The 21,517-nt window shown below is 42.2% G+C and overlaps 1 protein-coding gene across 12 annotated transcripts in view; it reads right to left on the bottom strand.

Annotated features, from left to right (window-relative positions):
• The window catches only part of DOCK3 (dedicator of cytokinesis 3), a 413,180-nt gene that overhangs the window by 48,922 nt on the left and 342,741 nt on the right, over positions 1-21,517 (bottom strand). For 10 of the 12 annotated variants that reach the window (XM_033424475.2, XM_033424478.2, XM_033424477.2 and 7 more), the window contains exons 23-31: positions 20,624-20,794; positions 17,371-17,563; positions 14,294-14,421; positions 11,767-11,913; positions 9,655-9,753; positions 4,590-4,684; positions 2,839-2,914; positions 2,247-2,347; positions 1,924-1,982 (exon numbers count right to left, since the gene is read on the bottom strand). In XM_033424475.2, the coding sequence (XP_033280366.1) occupies positions 1,924-1,982; positions 2,247-2,347; positions 2,839-2,914; positions 4,590-4,684; positions 9,655-9,753; positions 11,767-11,913; positions 14,294-14,421; positions 17,371-17,563; positions 20,624-20,794 (1,069 nt within the window). The remainder of the gene's footprint in view (positions 1-1,923; positions 1,983-2,246; positions 2,348-2,838; positions 2,915-4,589; positions 4,685-9,654; positions 9,754-11,766; positions 11,914-14,293; positions 14,422-17,370; positions 17,564-20,623; positions 20,795-21,517) is intronic. The other 2 variants (XM_033424476.2, XM_033424479.2) reach the window with 2 other exon arrangements.

Raw genomic sequence — 21,517 nt, forward strand, 5'->3', positions numbered from 1 at the left:
GCAAGCTCTCCCTTATAGATTTCTGAGATACCCGCTTCTCTTGGCTTTTTAGAGTTCATGGATTAAACTGGCCCAGTACAGTTAAAACAAACTTTCAACAGGCACAAATTCTTTCCAAAGAATTTACTGGGAGGTTCTACAAACTATCTGAAAATCATTCTGAGGTCAAGCAACAGAGTTCACTACTCTAGACAGAATAGGATTTCTGAGTACACTGTAATAGTTTCAGATAATCTGTTCATAGTGTTTATTTAGCAAGGAAAATTCATCTATTTCTGCTTAAACACAATGCACTATCCCTGGGGTTTCTGCCTCTAGCCCAGGGGCATTTAAGTGATAAGGATGTTCAGTCCCAGGTCCAGCCACTAGTGATCTGAAATCCATAGGCCTCTTCACTGCCTGTGCTCAAGTGTGCCCAAGAGGCCCCCTCCTGAGTTACCAGGAGCCTCCTACACAGCCCTACCCTGACAGACTGGCTGAGAGACTCTCTGTGCACCCTCCAACCCCCACCCCTTGTCCTCACACTGCATTTTTGATGGTAGCGTTACATTTATTCAGACCGGCTTGGCTCATCCCTCAGTTTTCTTAATGAGGCCTTTCCATGGGAAGTGTGTGGTGTGACTCTCCCTGTGATTAGCTTGTCATTTGGGGCATGCTCCCAGAAGCCAAGGCCAGTCTTGAAGACCATGGGAGAACTTTTCTTTGTAATGGTAAAGCGAGTGAACCATCTTCCAGAGCTCTGCTTTCAGTCCTTCAGAGACTAAGGGGACAAACTGTGGACCTGTGCAGTGACTGTTATGGTCAAGTAAAACTAGAAAATGTCATTTCCACCCAAAACAATGAAGCAGGAATGGCTTTATCAGGCAAGTTTGACATGTTTTTTTATTTCTTCCATGTTAAAAGCCTATTTAAAGAGCAACTGTTAGCTCTGAGGCAGATTCTGCATATTCCAATCTTGGTATATGGTACAGTTGCTAGTCCCATGTGTTCCTGGGAATTTCAGAGTCATCTTCGGGGTTAAAATCTATACCTGGACCATGCTGGATGCAGGGAGTAAGAGTACTGAAGCTAGAAAGCTGGTTTGGGGAAACGCATCTCCATTCATGGATGGAAGGCCCTAGTGTGGGCAGGAATGCCTTGCACCTTGCCTGCTGCCTCTAGAGCTGTGACTGGGATGGTTAATGGAGAACGATAAGATTTTATGGCCATCATTCCTAAGACTTCAGAGCCATGAGCTTAGTTGAAAGCAGCCTTCACTAGGAAGAAGAGCAGCAGCTTCTCGATCATCCTGACAGGCCACTAAGAAGCGTACAGTATCAGAGGATGGCCCACCTAGTCACCAGGGCAATCCAAGGATTCTACCAAAACCTGACAATCTGAGATCCAAACCAGTGGATATTAGAGAAGCTGTAAAGAAAGGAGATGAAGATCAATCTCACCGAGGCTGCAATTCCTTTCTTACACGCAATTGGCAGCAGGAACCTCGTCTGGATGCCTGAATACCAGAGACCCAAGAAGTGTTTCAATCTTTATTAAAATGAATAGCTGCCCTTGCTCATGTGCTGACTATCTCCAAGATCTACACTTGTGGGCCTGTATCATCTGGACTGGGATATGAAGAGCACAGAGGATCTTATAGTCTTATAGCCTCATCTTCTTTTTTTCCTTTTGACTTTGGTTCTCAAAAAAGGGATTGTGCGTATGTATTACTGGGGTCTTATTTCTCAGCTTAACTCTCCCTGCCAAGGGCTTTGTGCACATGTGCTACACTATACCATCCATCTGAGGTGTTATGTTAAAGATATGTAAAGATCTCTTGGGTCTGAATTAACATTCACAAAACCTGGGGGAAGTAATTAGTCTTGTCACTTTTTATTTGGCTATGCAATATGTGTAAGGGAAAAATATGGAGAAAAGACCTACCCAAATTCTGCCACATGCTGAACAGTTCATAAGCCATCATCACACGCATGTCCCCATACCTGGGAATAGAACACAGGAACCAGCTATTAGTGGGAGAAGGTTCAGGAAGATGGGGCTACAAACCCCAGGAGGCCAGTACTTCAGCACTGTTTCTAAAGCTTCCCAAAATACTAAGTTTTTTGGCTCTCAGCTGAATTCTTATACTTGGCTCCTTGGGAGGCTACCTCAGTGAGAACCATGTGGACTTCTTAAGAAGCCCCTTATGGAAACATAACCCCATCTGGGCACATGGTAGGAAGATGAATAAGAGACATATGGCTTACTTATCTAGAATCTTCTTCCTCTTGGTGGAAGTAATGATTTCTAGTTGAAGGCTTGGCTGATTTATGAACAGAACTGCCAGGCTAAAATAAGAATTCCACACCTAGAGAGAGAGAGAGAGAAAGAGGAAATATGTGAAAGCCTGAGTCCTTAACCTTGCAAGGAGAGATTCTAAATATATGCATGTAGCACAGAATTCATTTTACAGTGTTAAGATCTTGATTTTTAAAAAAATATCTTTGCAAACAGGACTCCCCACCCCCCCCTTTCCTGACTTCCCTGAAACCAGTAGTGTTGATTCTGGACTAGAAAACAAACTCATGGATGTCTGGCTCCCAACACCTCCAACAGGGGTCTTCTAGGTCATACTCTAATTACTAGCAAGCTTGGAAACTGTTTGATACTATGAACATATTAAGAAAGCCCCCAGCCACCTAGCAGACACCTAGCTGAATCCTTCTCAAATTCCTGACCTACAAACTTGTGAGCAAAATAAAATGGTTGTTTTAAGTAAAACAAAAACGAAACAGTGAGCTTGGTTTCTGGCTTTCTAGGGTTATTACAAAGACAGTGATGGATTTTAGGAGCTCCTACCTTAAAGTCGAAGTCTGTCTCTGTGAAATTCTTGTGCAGTGCAGAAGACAGGTACTGGACTGTAGTGACTATAATACTGCAGTAAGGGAACAAGGTGTTGGCAGAGTTAAAAGACTAACGATGGCATCCTATAGCTTAGCATCAACGGTCTATGGCCCGTGTGCAAACTTCTTGAGTACAACTAGCTCTCGTGTAAGATGTGACTTTAAAGGAGAGAGAGAGATGGCACAAACCCCACAAAAAACCCATCTTGGAGAAATGCCCCACCAGTTGGTTCTAGACCTAGCTCTGCCATTACCTGGCCTTGGTACTACTTCTCTCTGGGCCCCAGTTTCCCTGCCTATAAAAGGAGGGGAGTGAGGTTTAATGGTTCTTCAAGGTTTCTTCCAGTTCAAAGAGTGATTCTAGTATTTTGGGGACCTTGGATAATGAACATATATTATGACCACCAGAGGACTTAGAGTAGCATTCTATTATTTTACTTGATAATAATGGTTTATAGTTATTAAACCTCTACTTTTAACATATACTATTATTTTCATGTATAAGTCATTTGATTTCAGCCTTTGATCTAGAATATCACTTTCACTTTTCATCTGGGCACATTTAAGGGGCAATGGGAGGCTGATTTGCTAGAACCAAGGGCACAGGTCAAGGGAGGGAGAAAGTGAGGTGGGACAGGCAGGTAAGGGTTTGATTACAGAGGGTGTTGGATGCCTGGCAAAGGAGCTTACATCCGAAGCCTTGGTGCAGAAGAGGGGCAAGGCAAAAACAGTGCATTAGAGAGACTAGTTACCAGCAAACAAATTTGAAAAGTAAAAGCTTTGAAAGAAGAGGCTGCTCCTGCAGAATGGGCTGGAGAGGGCCTGACTAGAGCTAAGAGAAACAAGAGGGGGTCAAATGGAAAATCCACTATTTAAGGAAATATCTGTGCAACTCTGTTTAAAACCCTTCTTCTGTTCTGTATAAAATGTTTGCAGTTTTGAAAAAAGAAAAAAGAGTGCTATAAAAGGTACAAAGTAGAAAGACCATGCTGACACCTTGGTAATATAGCTAACATAAATAATTTCACCACACTGCATAAGGTCAACATGAAAGGCAGATCAGAGGGAGCGGGCAGTAGACTAGAGAGTGGAGGCCAAGTGGCCTTCTCCCACAAGCACCTTACCACCCACATTACTTGTCTGGTTTGTCAGTTAGAAGCACAGCGTAGAAATATGAACGGGGCAGACAATTTGGGGTCAGCCTGAGCGTGAATTCTGTGGCCAGCATTAGAAGTGGTCAAACAGAGCCTCACAGCCAGGTCTCAGGTGGGTAATTAGCACTTGTTGTGGGAGGCAAGCAGTGTCTGGCAGACAACACAAATCAAATCAAGAGGAGGCCTTGGGATACTGCCTGAAATTACAGAGCAACAGAGGCCAATGAACAGGCCCTCCTCAAGGAGGAACCCTTCTCTGGGTATTATATTTCTCATTCTTAAAAGTTCCTTTTCTATCCTTACCATGACATCGTCTGCCAGGCACTTAGATTCCAGTTTTAAACTATCTTTGACTATTCCTTCTCCGTGAACTTTGGTAAATGGCCAAGTCCTGCTGATTGTGCCTTCAAACATTTTCGCATTTGCCCTCTCCTCTCTGTCCCCATGGCTTTGACCTTGATTTCTGACTTGCTTTTTCTCTCACACATATACACACTCTCCTTTGTCTGGGAACAGTTCTGTGGATGCTGGTGCAGGGCCCTTCCACACTCACTTGCTTGTGAGAAGTCTCATCACCATCCAGTCCCGAGGAAAGACACTCATCTTCATCAGGTTCCGGAACACACAGAAAATCTTCAGCAGAAATTCCTGGTCCAAGAGGAAAATCTGATGTGAGACACCATACCTCTACCACTGCAGCAGACATTTCCTCAACAGGGCTCTCCAGACCTCTAGACCATGAAAATGTATGGGACCAGTAGGTGATACTCTGGTTCCCTTTGTGAGCTGCTTTTCTCTTAGAGGGCTGCATGAGAGTGAGGTCTGGGCACTCTCATAGGTCAGTGCCAAACTGGGTAGAAGAGATGCACTATACCCACTCAGCCCAGTGCCTAACGACCAAAGCACAGGGGGTCCAGCAGAAATGATATCCACCAGAGTCCATCGTTCTCAATCTTTGGGGCATGACCCCTGAGCACTTGACTGTAAGAACTTGCTTTCCTGGATGTTAAGAACGCATTGACAACAGAAGCACTTTAGGGATAGCAGAGTAAGTACCTCCAAAAATATGCTCCTCCATGAAAGCAATGAGAACAGTCACAAAGACTGGTTAATGAAAGGCTTGCAACAATAAGAAATGTTATTTAAGAAAAATGGTTGAATCTCAGTAGGAAAAGTGAGCTTTATTGTGTTTTAACTTTCCCCATTCCCATCCCCTCTCTCTCCCTATCTTCAGGGTATCCTTGAAAACAAGCAGCTGTAGAACCATGGTAGTAGTAAAACCCAGCACCCTAGCAGTCACTAGAAGGGAGAAAATGGTTTTGGAGCTCCCCAAAAAGTGCCATCCCAAGAGAATTGTTACTGTTTGATCTGTTAGGCAGCAACCTGGGAAAGCCCCATTCAGAGGGCTTAATTGACTGGACTCAGAGTTCACTAAGTGAGAAAAGCCTTATCCGTAGTGCAGCTGTTGAAAACATCATCCATAATAATTTAACATCCCAGCTGCAAGAAGCAATCATATCAATTGGGACAAACAAGAGAGTGGCCAAAACACTTAAAAGAAAAATCTGGGTAATGAGACATACACTTGGGGCTTTGAAAAGCTCTGACATATTCCTAGGAATCTAGAAGGCCACATATGTGTGCAGGGCTGTACACATCCCCAGAAAAGACCTAAGAAGCCTAATCTGTCACCTCTGGCTGACTTTGAGGCTCTATGCAAGCAAGAAGTGAAGGCTAAGGCAGCAACGTAAACTGCTGAAGCACTGAAGGTGAGCCCCAACCCCACACAGAGACACTTAGTGAAGTGGAAGACTCATTGATTTAAGGTGTTTAAGGGAATCTCTGTCTAGTTATTAGCTTATCATTAAGCTAACTGAATGAAAACTTCAGGGGCTGCACACAACAAAAGATGCAGACATTAAAGAATTAGTCCAGGAAAGTCACTAAACAAACAAATATCAACAACAAAAATGAAACAACAACAAACCCTGGGGATGTGGGCAGGGGGAAGGGAATCTGATTACCAGACTTGCTACATTATTTAAATTGTCCAGTTTTCAACAAAGAAATTATAAGATGTGAAATGAAACAGGAAATTATGGAAACATACATAAGACAGATATAAAACAAATAGCAAAATGGCAGGTGTAAATCCTCTTACTGGTAATTACAACAAATGTAAATGGGTTAAGCATTCCAATCAAAAGGCAGAGACAGGAAGAATGGATTAAAAAATGAACATGATCCAATTGTATGTTATCTACAAGATACATAAATACTTCAGATTCAAAGACACAAATATATTGAATGTAAAAGGACAGACAAATATATACAATGAAAATAGTACCCAAAAGAAAACTGGTGTGGCTATGTTAACACCAAACAATATAGACTTTAACAAAAATTGTTAATAGAGATTAAAAAGAACATTTTATAGTGATAAAGGAGTCAGTTGACATGGAAGACATAAACATAAATGCACTTAAAAGAGAGCCTCAAAATACAGGAAGCAAAACCTAACAAAACTGAAAGGAAAAACAGACAATTCAACAATGACAGTTGGAGGCTTTAATGTAGCATTTTCAATAATGTATAGAACAACTAAATAGAAGATCATCAAGGAAAAAGAAATCTTGAATGGGACTTCCCTGGTGGTCCAGTGGTTAAGAATCTGCCTTCCAATGCAGGGGATGTGAGTTCAATCCCTGGTCAGGGAACTAAGATCTCACATGCCACGGGGCAACTAAGCCTGCGTGCTCTAGAGCCCATGCACCACAACTAGAAAGCCTGAGCACCGCAACTACTGAGCCCGTGTGCTCTGGAGCCCGCGTGCCACAACTAGAGAGCCCGTGTGCTGCAACTACTGAGCCCACACGCTCTAGAGCCTGTGCATCGCAACTATAGAGAAGTCCGCATGCCGCAATGAAAGATCCTGCATGCTGCAACTAAGATCCTGCGTGTCACAACTAAGACTTGACGTAGCCAAATAAATAAATAAATATTTAAAAAGAAATCTTGAACAATACTATATACTAACTAGACCTAACTGACATCTATACAACACCCCATCCAACAAGAGCAGAATACACACATTTTTCTAAAATGCACACAGAAGGACATGTGCATTCTCTTCTTTAGGGTAGACCATGTTAGACCATAAAGAAAGCCTCAGTAAATTTAAAAGAACTGAAATCACACACAGCATGCTCTCCAACCATCATGAAAGGGAGTTAGAAATCAATAAGGAAAGAAGGAATCAAGAAGGAAATATAGGAAAATTTTTTTAAATGTGGAATGAAACAGTACACTCCCAAATAACCAATGCACCAAAGAAGGAACCACAAGGAAATTAGGAACAGCTTTGACATGAATAAAAGGGAAAACATATCAAATCAAAACTTAAGGGATGAAAAAACAAAACAAAACAAAACTTAAGGGATGAAGCTAAAGATTATAGCTGTAGTGCCTATATTAAAAAGAAGAAAGATCCCAAATCAATAAACTACATTACACCTTATGAAACTAGAAAAAGAAGAACAAACTAAAGTAAGCAGAAGGAAGGGAATAATAAAAATTAGAACAGAAATAAATGAAATAGAGAAGAGGAAAATAGAGAAGAAAATGAAACCAAAAGCTGGTTCTTTGAAAAGATAACAAAATTGACAAATTTTAGCTAGTCTGACCAAGAAAAAAAAGGAGAGAGAAGACTCAAATTACTAAAATTAAGGATAGGACTTCCCTGGTGGCGCAGTGGTTAAGAATCCACCTGCCAATGCAGGGGACATGGGTTCGAACTCTGGTCCGGGAAGATCCCACATGCCGCGGAGCAACTAAGCCTGTGCACCACAACTACTGAACCTACACTCTAGAGCCCGCAAAACACAACTACTGAGCCCGCATGCTGCAATTACTGAAGCCTGCGCGCCTAGAGCCCGTGCTCTGCAACAAAGAGAAGCCACTGCAATGAGAAGCCTGCGTACCACAATGAAGAGTAGCCCCTGCTTGCCATAACTAGAAAAAGCCCGCTTGCAGCAATGAAGACCCAATGCAGCCAATAAATTAATTAAAAATAACTAAATAATAAATAAATAAATAAAAATTAGGGATGAAAGAAGGGATATCATTACTAATGTTACAGAACTAGAAAGGTTTATAAGGGACTACTATGGACCAAATGCATGCCAACAAATAATATAATCTAGATGAAATGGACAAATTCTTAGAAAGATACAAACTACTAAAATTCATTTAAAGAAGAAACAGAAAATTTGAGTAGACCTATCATAAATGAAGAGATCAAATTAATAACTGAAAAGCTTCACACAAAGAAAAGCTTCACTGGTGAATTCTACCAAATGTTTAAGTTAGAATTAATACCAATACTTGTCTTTTTAATTATATCCACTTTGAAAGTGAAGCAGTATCTTACTGTGGTTTTGATCTGCATTTCCCTAATGACTAATGATGTTGAACATCTTTTCAACTGTGTATTGACCATTTGCATATATTCTTTGGGGACATGTCTATTAAAATCCTTGGCTCATTATTAAATTGGGTTATTTGTCTTTTTATTGTTGAGTTGTAAGAGTTCTTTATATAAGAGATACAAGTCCTTTATTACATTCATGCTTTGCCAATATTTTCTTTCATTTGTGGGTTGTCTTTAACTTTCTTGATGGTGTCCTTTGAAATACACAAGTTTTTAATTTTGGTAAAGTCTAACTTACCTATTTTATCTTTTGTTGTTCCTACTTTTGGTGTCAAATCTCAGAAACCACAGCCAAACCCAAGGATTTAAAGATATACTCCTATGTTTCCTTCTAAGAGTTTTACAGTTTAGCTTTTACAAATAGGTCTACGATCCCTTCTGAGTTAATTTTTTATATGGTGTGAAGTAGGGGTACAATTTCATTCTTCTGCATGTAGGTATCAAGTTGTCCCAGCACAATTTGTTGAAAAGACTCTTCTTTCCTCATTGAAACTGTCTTGGCACCATTATTGAATATCAATTGACTGTAAATATAAAGGTTTATTTCTGGACTCTCAATCCAATTCCACTGTTATCTGTCTAACTTTAGGCCAGTACCAATCTTGATTACTGTTATTTTGTTGTAAGTTTTGAAACTGGGAAGTGTGAATCCTCCAATTTTGTTTTCTTTTTCAAGACCATTTGGCTATTCTGAGTTCCTCACATTTCCATATAAATTATAGATCAGATTATCACTCTCTGCAAAAAGACAGCTGGAACATTGATAGGTCTTGTGAAGCCTGTTTCATGAGCAATCTACAAATCATCTGTTGAGCTCATAAGAAAGGGAAGAGTCCTGGTTTGCTGACAACCAGTGTGGCCCAGAGTAGCCTCTCAAAGAGGCACATGGTCACGGGGCTGCTATCAGTCAGGGAAAACTTGCCAATGTTACTGGGGTCTGGATCTATGGGAATATTGCTGGCTTTCAGCTTCTGGAAGCCATGCAGTCAGATGTAAAGTGAGGCTGGTACATCTTATACCTTGGCAACACTGGCCACTTGCACTCACCCTCTGGCAGGGGAAAGACTCCTGGGCAGTCTTAGCTGCATGCTTCCTTTCCCAGGTGAAAGATCAATGTTTTTCTGCCTACCTTGAGCTCATCTTTGCTCTGGAAGTTGTCCAGGAGGTGCTGGTAATGGGTGTCACACATCTGGCGGAGCAATGAGAGAAGGCAGGACACATACTCGCCCTGGGGACCAACCCAAAAAACACTTAGCAAAGCCAATGACAAGAGCTGTGTTCCCCCAATCCACAGAGGGCAAGGAGAGAAGGAAGGGTCTGAGATGGCCCCAATGATCATGAAAGGGAAGGTGACAACTCTGGCCCTGAAAATGAATTTTCTTTTCAGCTAAGGGGGGCCTGAAGGGTTGGGAATTTTAATAAGACCTCTGCAGCATGGGGCTAATTGAAAAACCTTAACCTATAACAAAGAAGTACTGCCAAGTAAGACAGATATTCTAGCTTTTTTCCTAGGAAAGTTTTGGCTTCACAGTCCTTTGTCATTATATGTTGCCAGGGTACCATACAGAAGTCTGGAGGGGCTACTGGGAACAGGGCTCTCAGCCTTCTCTGGACAGAATCTGGACTCTGCCTATCCTGCTGGGCTGGAGAAGCCCTTCTACAAGGATCTCCTTGGGGACCTCCCAGAGCTTACATGTGATTACCGGACCAGGCAGATGGAACATAGTAGATCAACATAACTCTCTGGAAAGCAGAAGAGTCAAAACTGAACTTTATGAGAAGATGAGCTAATGGCTTTAAGTAAAAATTTAAAGATAAAAAAATGAGTCTTTAAAATTTCTTCAAGTTCTAACTGGGGTACATGGATGAAAACCCCACGTTAAGGACTCCAAAGACTCATCTCATGGAAATTTTTGGCACAGGGCAGCTGAGCATGGCTTCCTCTTACAAGGTTGCCTCCTTAGAAGGGATGGAGGAAAAATTACTTCATTTGGGCAGTTTTCAAATGTTTTTAAACTCATGGGAATTTGACAACAGTTTTTTAGTCTCTCAGATCCTTTTTAGACTCATGAAATTATTATACACACATGTATTTAAAATACATACAGGTGTATGAACCTCAGCTTTATCTGAAAAAATGGACATAAGCCATAATTTATAGATTTGTTGTGAGGATCAGTTGCATTAATGTACATAAAGCATTTAAGTAAACAGTTCACTACATAAAGCCGTGCTCAATAAATTGTTGCTATCATCTTCATTAAATCCATATAAAATAGATCACTTCTTTAGTACTGCTAATGAGTTAATATTTGTAGAGTGCATAAAGCAGAATCTGGCCCACAGCCAGCACTGTGTCATTGCTGGTTAGAAGGATGGGCTGCCAGGACATGGCAGGGTGCGTATGTTTTTACCTATAGTGAGGGTGTCCTGAATAGGGGTTCCTAAGAGAGCAGATATTCCTTCCAAGCCCAATGCTCCAGAACTCATGTCTGCTCTTTGCTCTCCCTAACATGCTGGAGCTTGGCTTGCTCCCATAGAAGGTTTTCTACAAAGGGATCATTGTAGTCTTCCACCTGCCAACTAGAAGATTCCAAGCAATCTGTTTATCATGTTCCAACATCAGGGCTAAGAAGTCCACTCTGTATAGGGGTGGGGGCTCTGGGGGGTGTCTCTTTGCCATACCTGAGAAGCTTTCCCAGTCTGTTTCTCTTCTAATTCGATCATAGGATATCATTGTTCAGTAATGCCAGTCCAATTCTACCTCATCACATTTTTCCTGATGCTAGACATTTAGATAGAAACACTATGGACAAAAGTGACTAATTTGTAGGTACAAGCAAATTGTGAGAAAATAACTGTCATGCACGTCATTTACAAGAGCCTGCTCCTAAAAGGAATAGTCTATATTTTTCACCTTCAACCTCTTACTATGTCTCTGCTTTATTCCACATTATAGAAAATGACTTGGCTCAAATGCAAAGGCCAATGGAGGTGGTGTGCAGGAAAACAGGACAGGAAGCATCACTGGATCTGCCCCTAAGTAGACTCCTGTGAGTATGAACCTAGAGCTTTCAGAGTGGAGATGGAGTACGACTCGAGAAGGAAAAAGGGCAGCATGCTGACAACCAGGCAGGAAGGGAAGCTGAGATGAAGGTGGTGTGATGGTGAGATGAGGTTTGGTGTGGAGGAACCCCAGGTTAGAAAAGAAAGCAAGAAAACCTGAATGTTAGTTACTAACAGTGATCTCCGCTGTGCACTGCGGGCACCGCTGCCCTCTTACCGCCTCCTGAGCGTGCGATTTGCTCATGATGGTGAGCAGAGTCTGTAAGAGCACGTCCAAGAGGCTCTCCACCATCATTTCTACCTCCTCCATGACATCTGCCTCCTGGAGTGAGCAGCGAGAGAGCACACAGTTAGTGCCAGACCTGCTGACGTGCAGCTGGCAGTAGTTACTAAGTCAGCCACATCAGGAGTGTTCTTCTGACTTAATTCTCAACACTGAGCTCCTGGCCTCACTGGTATGCAGTGTCAAGGAACCTGGAACAATGGCTCTGAAAGGAGGTGAGGCACACCTGCCACTGTTGCGCTGGTTTGGTGGCTGGGGCCTTACCCCAACGCAGCACCACTCTGACACACATAGTTCTGAACCTCAGACAAATACATTAATTTCAATATACAGGGCAGAAGTGAAGGTTCTAAGTTAAATGTTTTCTTTGATTTTCCTACGAAAGTCAGGAGGAAGCACAGCACTGCTGACTAACATTTTGAGAAAATGGTAAAGAATTCACACCAGCGGGTGTGGTGGCAGCACCTTTACTATTGCTAATGCACACAGAAGTATCTCAGTCTTTCTGAGAACCATTTTCTCCTTGAGTGACCTCAATTTTTGCCAGGCCTGACTGCTGCCCAGATATGCCACTTCTAGCTCCTTGGCATTCTTGCTCACATTCCCTGGTCCACCAGAAGGACTCTGGTCTCAGTGCATCTTTTTCAGGCAGCCTCACAAAAACAACGGAGCACGCCTCCTCACTAAGGGCTGCTTCCCAGTCACCAGGTTCTGAATTTAGGCAGAGTCTGTGTTATCTTTTTATAGACCTCTCACATGCAATCTTAAACCCTATAACTTGATTTTCATTATCTCACAAAGAGATTCCCATTGCCTCTTCTCCAGTCTCTTTATATTATTACTGGTCCAAATGTCCATCCATCCATCAACCTACCATTCAGTAAGTATTTACCATGTGCCAGTCACTGTTTGAGAACTGAGTATACAGAAGTGAACAAGAAAGGTAATATCTCTGCTTTCATGGAGCTTAAATTTCACCCACCCTCCATCCATTCAATATAGTTACACTGAGCCCCATTCCACGTGAAAAATTTGAGCAGCTCTTGGGACCAAAGTCTTCTTTCTCATTTGCTGAACTGATCATAACACTCTTAAAACCTGTGATGGCTCTTTGAGTAGTTGTAAGCAACTAATTGCACTTGACTCTCTAGCCCCACAAACACAACCAGATCATCTTCAGGTTTTTACCTGTTCCCATTCCTCTGCCATTCCTCCCCTACCCTTTCTTTTCCCCTTCAATTTCTCTTTTTCTTTAGCAGTAAGCCTCCCATCCCAAGTCTGACCCTGGGTTACCAGTACACCTTATGTGCCTGATGTTGCTTCTCTGAGGCCTGATGGGAAAGAGAGCTGCTAGGCGTTGCCTGGAGCCAAGATCAAACAAAAGGGCCACTACAACCATCACAGTCACTCTGCCAAGCTGGGCCCCCACCACCAGTTGGTACTTTAAGTCTGGATACCAGAGCCCCCTATTGAGTCCTTGTATCCTATTCAAACCAAGCACACTCTTTTCAGCACCTCTCCTGCTCTATCTTCCTGGATAACCTAACCTCGTATGTTCCTATCACTTGGCTACTGGCATTCATTTTAAATGCACTTGAAATTTTATTCTCCAAAAACCTTACCTCAACTTAATAAGATAGCATAATTAAAACTCATTCTTGTTTTAAGTTTCTTTATATTTTCCTATAAGTTTCCAAATTTTCTAAAAGAAATATGCATTTCTTCCATTATCATAAATATATAAAATAAATATAATTAAAATAAATTCCTACCCTTATTCATGCCTGATACGTTTTCCCTCCTTTCCTACCTCCCTTCCCTACCACAGATCTCTTCTAAAAAATAAAGAAGAAAGAAAATAGGCAAAAGCACTAGTAGTTGAAACCTGACCCCTAAAGTAAAACTCTACCATCCCATGAGGCTCAGAACTCTTGTGGACAACATTTATCTCTCGTACACCCTGCTCTCATCTGGCATGGTATAGGAATGCCATATGGGTGGAATCAAGCTGCCAGGAAGCTGCCAGAAAAGTCTGAATGAGCAAGCTGCCTCTCAGCCTGGGCCTGCCTCCCTGTGCTTGTGTGTGAGTATCCTTAGAACACTCCCAGGAATACAGAAGTAATACCTTTTGACAGAAATAGAGCATGCACAGGATTGGGCTTTTTGGTACTACAGATAACTATGTTTCTGGGTGTATTTATGGCAGTACAATTTTTTAACATAGCAAGACTGCTGTGTTGAGAAGCCTGCTGGGCACACACAGGGAGGCCTCCATTCACTTGGGTACCCCCATCACTGATGAAAGCTTCTCTGACTGGGAAGTGTACAGAGTGATCTTTGTTGGTCTGCCTCTGGCTAAAGTAACACAAGAGAGGGACAGAGCTTTGGGTGGGGAGTGGAGTGGGTCTAGGGCCACTACCAGAGAGCTGGTCTTGACGATGGAGAAGATGCTGCCAAGAATCCCTGAGCAGATTAGCAGCTCTTTCTGCTGCCTCAGGTGAAGGTGAATGTGATGGAGAACCACAGGAAGCAGGATGCGACGGGATTCTGAGAGAGAAAACACAAAGGTGAAGAAGCCCTTCAGAGGAGAACCAGCTACCTTTGGAAGCAAGTGGCAATGTGGGATGCAGCTGGTCTCAAAGTAGGTGGGGCTGAGACTGGAGCCAAGCTGCAAATCACCCCCTTCCCTTATGTGGGCCTAACAGCCCACTTCCTGGACATTTTAAGACATTGCACAGCATTATCCTTCTATCTATTGTTCCTTCTTTCTCATTTCAGGCCTAAATATCTAGGGCATGTTATTCAGGATAATGTTAGACTGCTTCCAAATGAAATCTCTTTACTGACTAGACTCCAAATTAAAAGCACAGATTACAGTGAAAACCCCATTTAAGTGACACAGTTCTATGAACTACATTGATTTTTTAAAAAAATAAATAAATTTATTTATTTTTGGCTGTGTTGGGTCTTCGTCGCTGCGTGCAGGCTTTCTCTAGTTGCAACGAGCAGGGGCTACTCTTCATTGTGGTGCACGGGCTTCTCATTGCGGTGGCTTCTCTTGTTGCAGAGCATGGGCTCTAGGCACACAGGCTTCAGTAGCTGTGGCACGTGGGCTCAGTAGTTGTGGTTCGTGGGCTCTAGAGCGCAGGCTCAGTAGTTGTAGCGCACAGGTTTAGTTGCTCCGCGGCATGCGGGATCTTCCCAGACCAGGGCTCAAACCCATGTCCCCTGCATTGGCGGGAGGATTCTTAACCACTGCATCACCAGGGAAGCCCTGAACTACACTGATTGAACTTGCAGACTTGGTATGGATTATAAATGGTCCCTCTTCACAATGCCCTGGATGGCGGCCTGGCACTTGCACCCCCATAAGTTACGCACTTTGCATCAGCCATCAGGCCTGCCTCCTTTTCCCCTCAGGCTTGTGGGATGCTACATGTATCCACAGCAATGAAAGGAATAGAAACAGGACTTTTATCTTGTCATAAGCCTGCAATAATCAGCTAAACCTCATTGTCAATCCTACTGCATACATTAAAATGTTTTTCTTTTCTTTTCTCTTCAATGCTACCTGAATAATATTTTCATCAGGGGCTGACTATATTTAGAACTCCAAATTCAAGAAGGCTAAATCCTAAATCAAGCTCTTTTATTAATTCACTCTAAGATTTTAGGCAGGTTGACTCCTCTTGTGGGCTTAATTTCCCCCATCTATGACTTCACAGGTGTGGTGAGAAGGTGAAATACAAGTGTGAACATGATTCTGGTATCTTGCACTCCAATGTAGTCAATGACTGTGTGATAAAAGTACCATGACACCCGGCCAGCATGATTCAGTCAGACTACCAGTAACACAAACAAGCCAAGGCATTTGGGATTTATTATTCATATTTGACCATAATCAAGTATTCCAGATGAAATTCAGAATGAAAACCTTTTTCAGCAAAAGACAAACTACATGACATATGAGAGGTTTTGGGGACTGCCTTGTCAAATACTTAGAATATGTTCAAAAAAATGGAATGACAGCTATTCTATGTTTAAAAGGATGCTTGGATAAAAGAGAAGCTCATACTGTATTTTGTAGACCAAAATACCAACAGAGCAAGATTTGTAACAACCAACAGCCGCCTGCAGACAAAATAGTAGTTTTTTATTGGAACCTGCTAATGAAGAAACCAAACTGATATGCTCTGAGGATATGTGTTGGTTAATGACACCACTGGTAAAAGTCTTCCTGCTTCAGGGAAGATGCTTCAACTCAGGCATTCAATGAAAGTGAGATGCAAGTGAAAATTTGGTCGTGGCTTATTATCTCAATATCCAATTACATAGTTCCAGCCAGATAAGAAGAATTTTTCTTAAGTGATTATGGGAAGCAGCAAGTACATGCAAAAGTATGAGAAATAACGTATGTCAATGAGGGCAGTCTGCTGTCCGCCTTCCCATATATTCAGAAAGCATCTGCTTTAAGCAGTGCTCAAAGCTTGAGTGTATGCAGTGGCTTCAATGAAAGTATGTCCAAACCATTGATTTTATCTTCAATCCAGGAACTGATGCAAAGTGTTTACCATAAAAAGTTACAGGTGGAGAAAATCTGAATTTCTTGGTGGCAGCTTTACCATCAGCAATACTTTACACAGGTAGAGTAAAGTTAAAGAGAGTATTTATTTAGTACTGCAAATGTGTGTAGCTCTGGGCTGAGAAATTATTGTTCTTATACTTTAAAAGTCAAACTTAAAAAATTTTACTACCAAAAAATTCTAATTATAAAAATTCTAATAATAATTGCTTTACTAGCATTTCAGATTTATTCCTGTGCCCTAGAAATTTATTCCACAATAGTGATATTCTGCTTAAAGGATCAGGCTCACATTGATCTTAACATCTGACTATTGAGTACTTGATCACATTCAATGTGGTTTCAGGTATGAATCCGGGGGTTCCTTCTGAAAGACAGTCTGGCCTGCTGACGTTATGTGTTAGGCTGTCCTGACCTCTTTTGGAGTGTGGAGGGCTCCTCTCCATCACTTTGTCTAATCTTTAGAAGCTCCTTCAGAGAGAGGAATCTATCTGACTGGTGAGGACAGGAACCAAGAAAGTATAGTGGGTCCTCAGGGCCCCCCTTTCAGGGTCTCTTTTATTTCCTTGACTTATCCTATCCCCTTGGGCTAGACCTTTCTCTCTTGTTCCCCTTCCTTTCCTTCTGCTTTTTCATCCTGCTGGGGCTATGGCAGGCCCCATTCTTGGCAGCCGGCTAGACTTGTGGGCCTGGAGGCAGGCCACCCCATGTGGGTCCCTAGGAATAAATTGTGAGTAAGGCAGTAGGCCTAGGTTCTGGCTGCATTCTCTAACAGAGTTTACCAAAAACTCTGCATTTGAAGGGCCACTGGTGTCTTGCATGATGGCTGATGAAACTGATCCTTTGCTTCCCACTTGGCCAACACCCTGATAAGGAAGAAAGGTGAGTGTGGCTCTCATCCCAACGTGATTTACCTGAGAAAGAAAATAGGCGGCTATCCACAGTTCTGGCAATGGACTGCAGCTTGACCACATCCATTGACTGCCCAATGTGCACAGTGCTGGGCATGCTCCCCAGAGTCCCTCTCACAAACTCTGCTACCTCCTGCACAGTGAACATTTGCAGCAGCTCATCAAAGATCGTTGGGAAGGAATTGAGAAGTGCAGCCTGCGGAAGCAAGTGAAGGTCTGGTTAGCTCAGAGTTAGGTATGCATCTATCTTGCGTGCTTAGACAATGATACATGGTGGTGAGAGGTTGAGAAGTCATTGCAGCACCCCTGCCTCGAATGTGCTCCTCCCTGGCCTTGGACTCCACCCTGCAGCACTCTTAGGGCATGCAGCAGGAAGAACCAAAAAGGTAACCAAAACAAGAGAATTTACTGGGGCTCAGGCCGCTTGAAGCTTTCAGAACTTGCCAAGGCATTTGCTGGCAAGAGAAGGGAATATATACAGAAATTAACTCTAGGGCTTAACATCTATAGCTGTTTTTGCTCATAAAATGGATTTAAATTTTTTGTCTGTCTCTACGATCAAGCTCTTGATTTTCCAGTTTCAGTCCCAAATTCAAGCCAGGAAGCTCTCAAAGAACGTAGGCAAAGATAACTGAGCACCATCAAGCAGCACTAGGTGAACTCCATTCACAGTCCTTCAGCTAGCAATCCAGCTCTGAAAACTGGACCATTTCCCCAGAATAGTGTCATTTATTTGAAACCATGAAATCTAAAGACTTTGTAAATTAGTTCCTTCACGTGTGATGCCTGGCAGTTTCAAGTGTAAATCCAAAAGGATGGAGAATGTGTGGATTTAGTCAGCCATGAACTCTTGAGGACTGCTGATAATGTTGGCCAAGAGTTCAGAGACCTAGATGGCCTGGACAAGTGGAGTATGTGTGTGTTTGGAGAATTCTCTCCTAGGATCTTAGCTCTGGCAGACCCATATGGTAACCTCTTGAGAACTGAGTCTCAATATTCTCTTGAGAATCTGAGCCTTTGGGAGGCAGAATAGTTTAGGAGAAAGAGAATGGGTTTTGGAATTGGACAGACATGAGTTTAAATCCCAGCATTACCACTTATCTGCCACATAACCTTGGGTGAGTTACTACCTAATTCTCACTTTTCTCATCTATAAAATGGGGATGATGCTATTACTTATCTCCTCGTATTGGTATGAGGAAAAAGTTTAGGTGCATAAAATTAATTTCCAGTAGACTGCCTGGCACACAATAGGCCTTCAATAAATGCTGGCTCTTGTTCATTTCTCTTGTCTAAATGGAAGCAGCATGAAGGAGGCTCTTCGTACTTCTCAGTCCTCTTACACTATTAAGCCAAGATTTACAAAGGGAAATGGAGTGTCACCTTGAGACGAGGTGAGAGTGCGCTCTTCCTAAGGGACAGTTTGGGGGGCAGGGTGGGGAGCTGTTTTTCCTGATTGCTTCAACAGGCAGTAAGACACTGGCCTAGAGTGAGTGAAAATTTATGACCTGGGGAAATGGGTCTGTCATACTGCAGTCTATGTTCAGGCCAGGACCAAGGACTGAACTTTTATGAATTCTATCTGCAGATTTATAACTCCCTGGGATATCAAGGAGATCATTTTGCAGTAATTAGAACCAGCACAAAAACTATCATCATAAGCAACTAGATACAAAAGACAAAGGGGGAAAAGCAGGTATTTCTTTTTTTTTCCTTTCCTTTTGGCTGTGCTGTGTGGCTTGCAGGATCTTAGTTCCCCAACCAGGGCCTGAACCTGGGGCCACGGCAGTGAAAGTGCCGAGTCCTAACCACTGGACTGCTAGGAAATTCCCAGAAAAGCAGGTATTTCATAATCAACAATAAACAGTAGCTGATTTGCTCTCTTAAATGGTGAAATTTCCTACGCTTATGGCATTGGAACAGAAGGACACTTGCACCATAACATCTCCTAGTGGTCAGAATCAAAGATATAAAGTCTGACTGAAGAGCATACTTGCTGAAAGTTCTGAAACTGTGAAACATGAGCCTGGCACCAAAGAAGCAGGTCTGATTCTGACTCAGGTCTAAGATAAGACTACATCTAAGCTATTTATTCTGATGTGATAGGAACATGCCATTGAGTACAGGGCACTGCTGAGCTCTCAGAAAGTGTATCTGGCTTGCTCTGCTAGCTCCCCACATCTCCACATGCTGAGGGAGGAGTAGGTGTCCTGGGCCCTGGTTGGCAGGAACAGATAGGCTGGCTGAGAGGAAGGGAGGAGAAAGATGACTGGCTTGGGGTGTTCAGGAGGGGAGACCATGGAAGGAGCCTTTCTTATAGAGATACCTGGTGACCTTGATGTATTCCACTGTTTTATAGAGGCTATCCCCCAGTTTCTCACCTGTTCTCTGGGCCAAGGGGCTTATGGGCAACTGGCATCAAGGGGCAACATAGAAGCAAGTGGAAAACAAAAAAAGCAGACTATTCTAATCTTAAATGAGGTATTTAAACATACATTTGCTCTGACAGACCTGGCAGTGACTGAATGAATGGACATGAGAAAGGCTGTCTGGTCTTTGCTCATAGGTTTTGATGTAATAATTGGCTTCAGAAAAATCAAAGAAGTGAAATTCATTAGATAAAATTCTGACATTTATTTATAAGCAAAAATAACTCCTTTGTGTCTGGGGTAATGAACAATATCCGTGATCCCTTCTAGGGTAAGGTTGCATGTAAAAGGTGACTGATTAGCTGGACAGACATTTTTAATATAAGGAAGCAACTTGCTTCCCACACTGGTATTTCTAATGGAATCTAATCCTAATTCTTAGCCAAAGTTTTCTAGTTATTTCTGCTGTTTTTCAACCTATTTCATTCTTAACTGCTAGGATGGACCAATACTAACCTGAGGTTTTCAAAATTAATACAGTGGCTAGGAAATAAAATTCTCTATACATTCTGAATATCCTCTATAAATAAGATGTTCACGAACAACTAATAGCATGGTAGCTAAATAAATTTGGTCTAAAGAGGGCAAAGTTGTGCTTCTTCTCCACCATAAAGCACTGGGCTGTCTTATATTTGGAAGCTGGGGCATAGCTGGCTTTGAAGTAAAAGCAGCATTTTATTCTATTAGGTATTTCCTTATAACTCATCCCTTACCCAAAACATAGGAGCTTGGCAGGGCTTCTTTGACTCTGGAAGCCAGAGGACAAAGAAATCACCTGCTAAGACAGACAAGAATCCAGCAGCAAAACTTTGCTGTAGCTCACAGACCTGAGTGAAAAGGAGTGTTTCTGAGTTTCTGCTGTCCAAACTGAGCACAAACCGGATGGACTGGAAAAGTTCTTGGATGCTGGACCGGAATTGCTCCTCTTCCATCCCACAGGTGGCACGTGAGTAGAGGATCCTTGACTGCACAATAAACTTGAAAAGGTACTCCAAGGCCTGGAGGTGTAGGAGGAAAAAGGGATAGAGAGGTGTTAAAGATGTCCAGAAACTAACATATGAGGGAATGAAGGGTGGAGTACCAGAAAATTATACACCAAGCTTGGGAGGGGGACAATTCCAACTATGGAGACAAGTAGTTTAATTTTTAAAAAATTTTTATTGGAGTAGAGTTGATTTACAATGTTGTGTTAGTTTCTGCTGTACAGCAAAGTGAATCAGTTATACATATACATATATCCACTCTGTTTTAGATTCTTTTCCTGTATAGGTCATTACAGAGTATTCAGTAGAATTCCCTGTGCTATATAGCAGGTTATTATTAATCTACTTTATATTTAGTAGTGAAGCACTTTAAGTTTTTAAACCTTTTCTCAAAACTCCAATGGTCACTGAGCAGCAACTGTCTATGTACTGAGAGAATCATCAAATTATTTCATGCAGTTATGGAAGTGTATAACCACAGACTGTTATGGAAGCAGTTGAATTCAAGACCATATAGAATCAAAAGAAAATTAAATTTCTCTCATTTTTCTCAGGTCTGGAAATAAAAGGCTACAAAGGCAATGATATAAGAACCTCTCTTAAATTTATTCCAAGAAGGAAGAGTCCTTTAAAGAGTCTTCTGCATCTTCAAGAAACAGCTGGACACGGTGCCAGACTTCTCACCAGGGGTCAAGTCTGAAGAACTTGTCCCTAGTTGCACAGGAGCTGGTGGACCTA

The sequence above is a fragment of the Orcinus orca genome, chromosome 10 (genome assembly GCF_937001465.1).
Source record: "Orcinus orca chromosome 10, mOrcOrc1.1, whole genome shotgun sequence".
NCBI lineage: Eukaryota > Metazoa > Chordata > Mammalia > Artiodactyla > Delphinidae > Orcinus > Orcinus orca.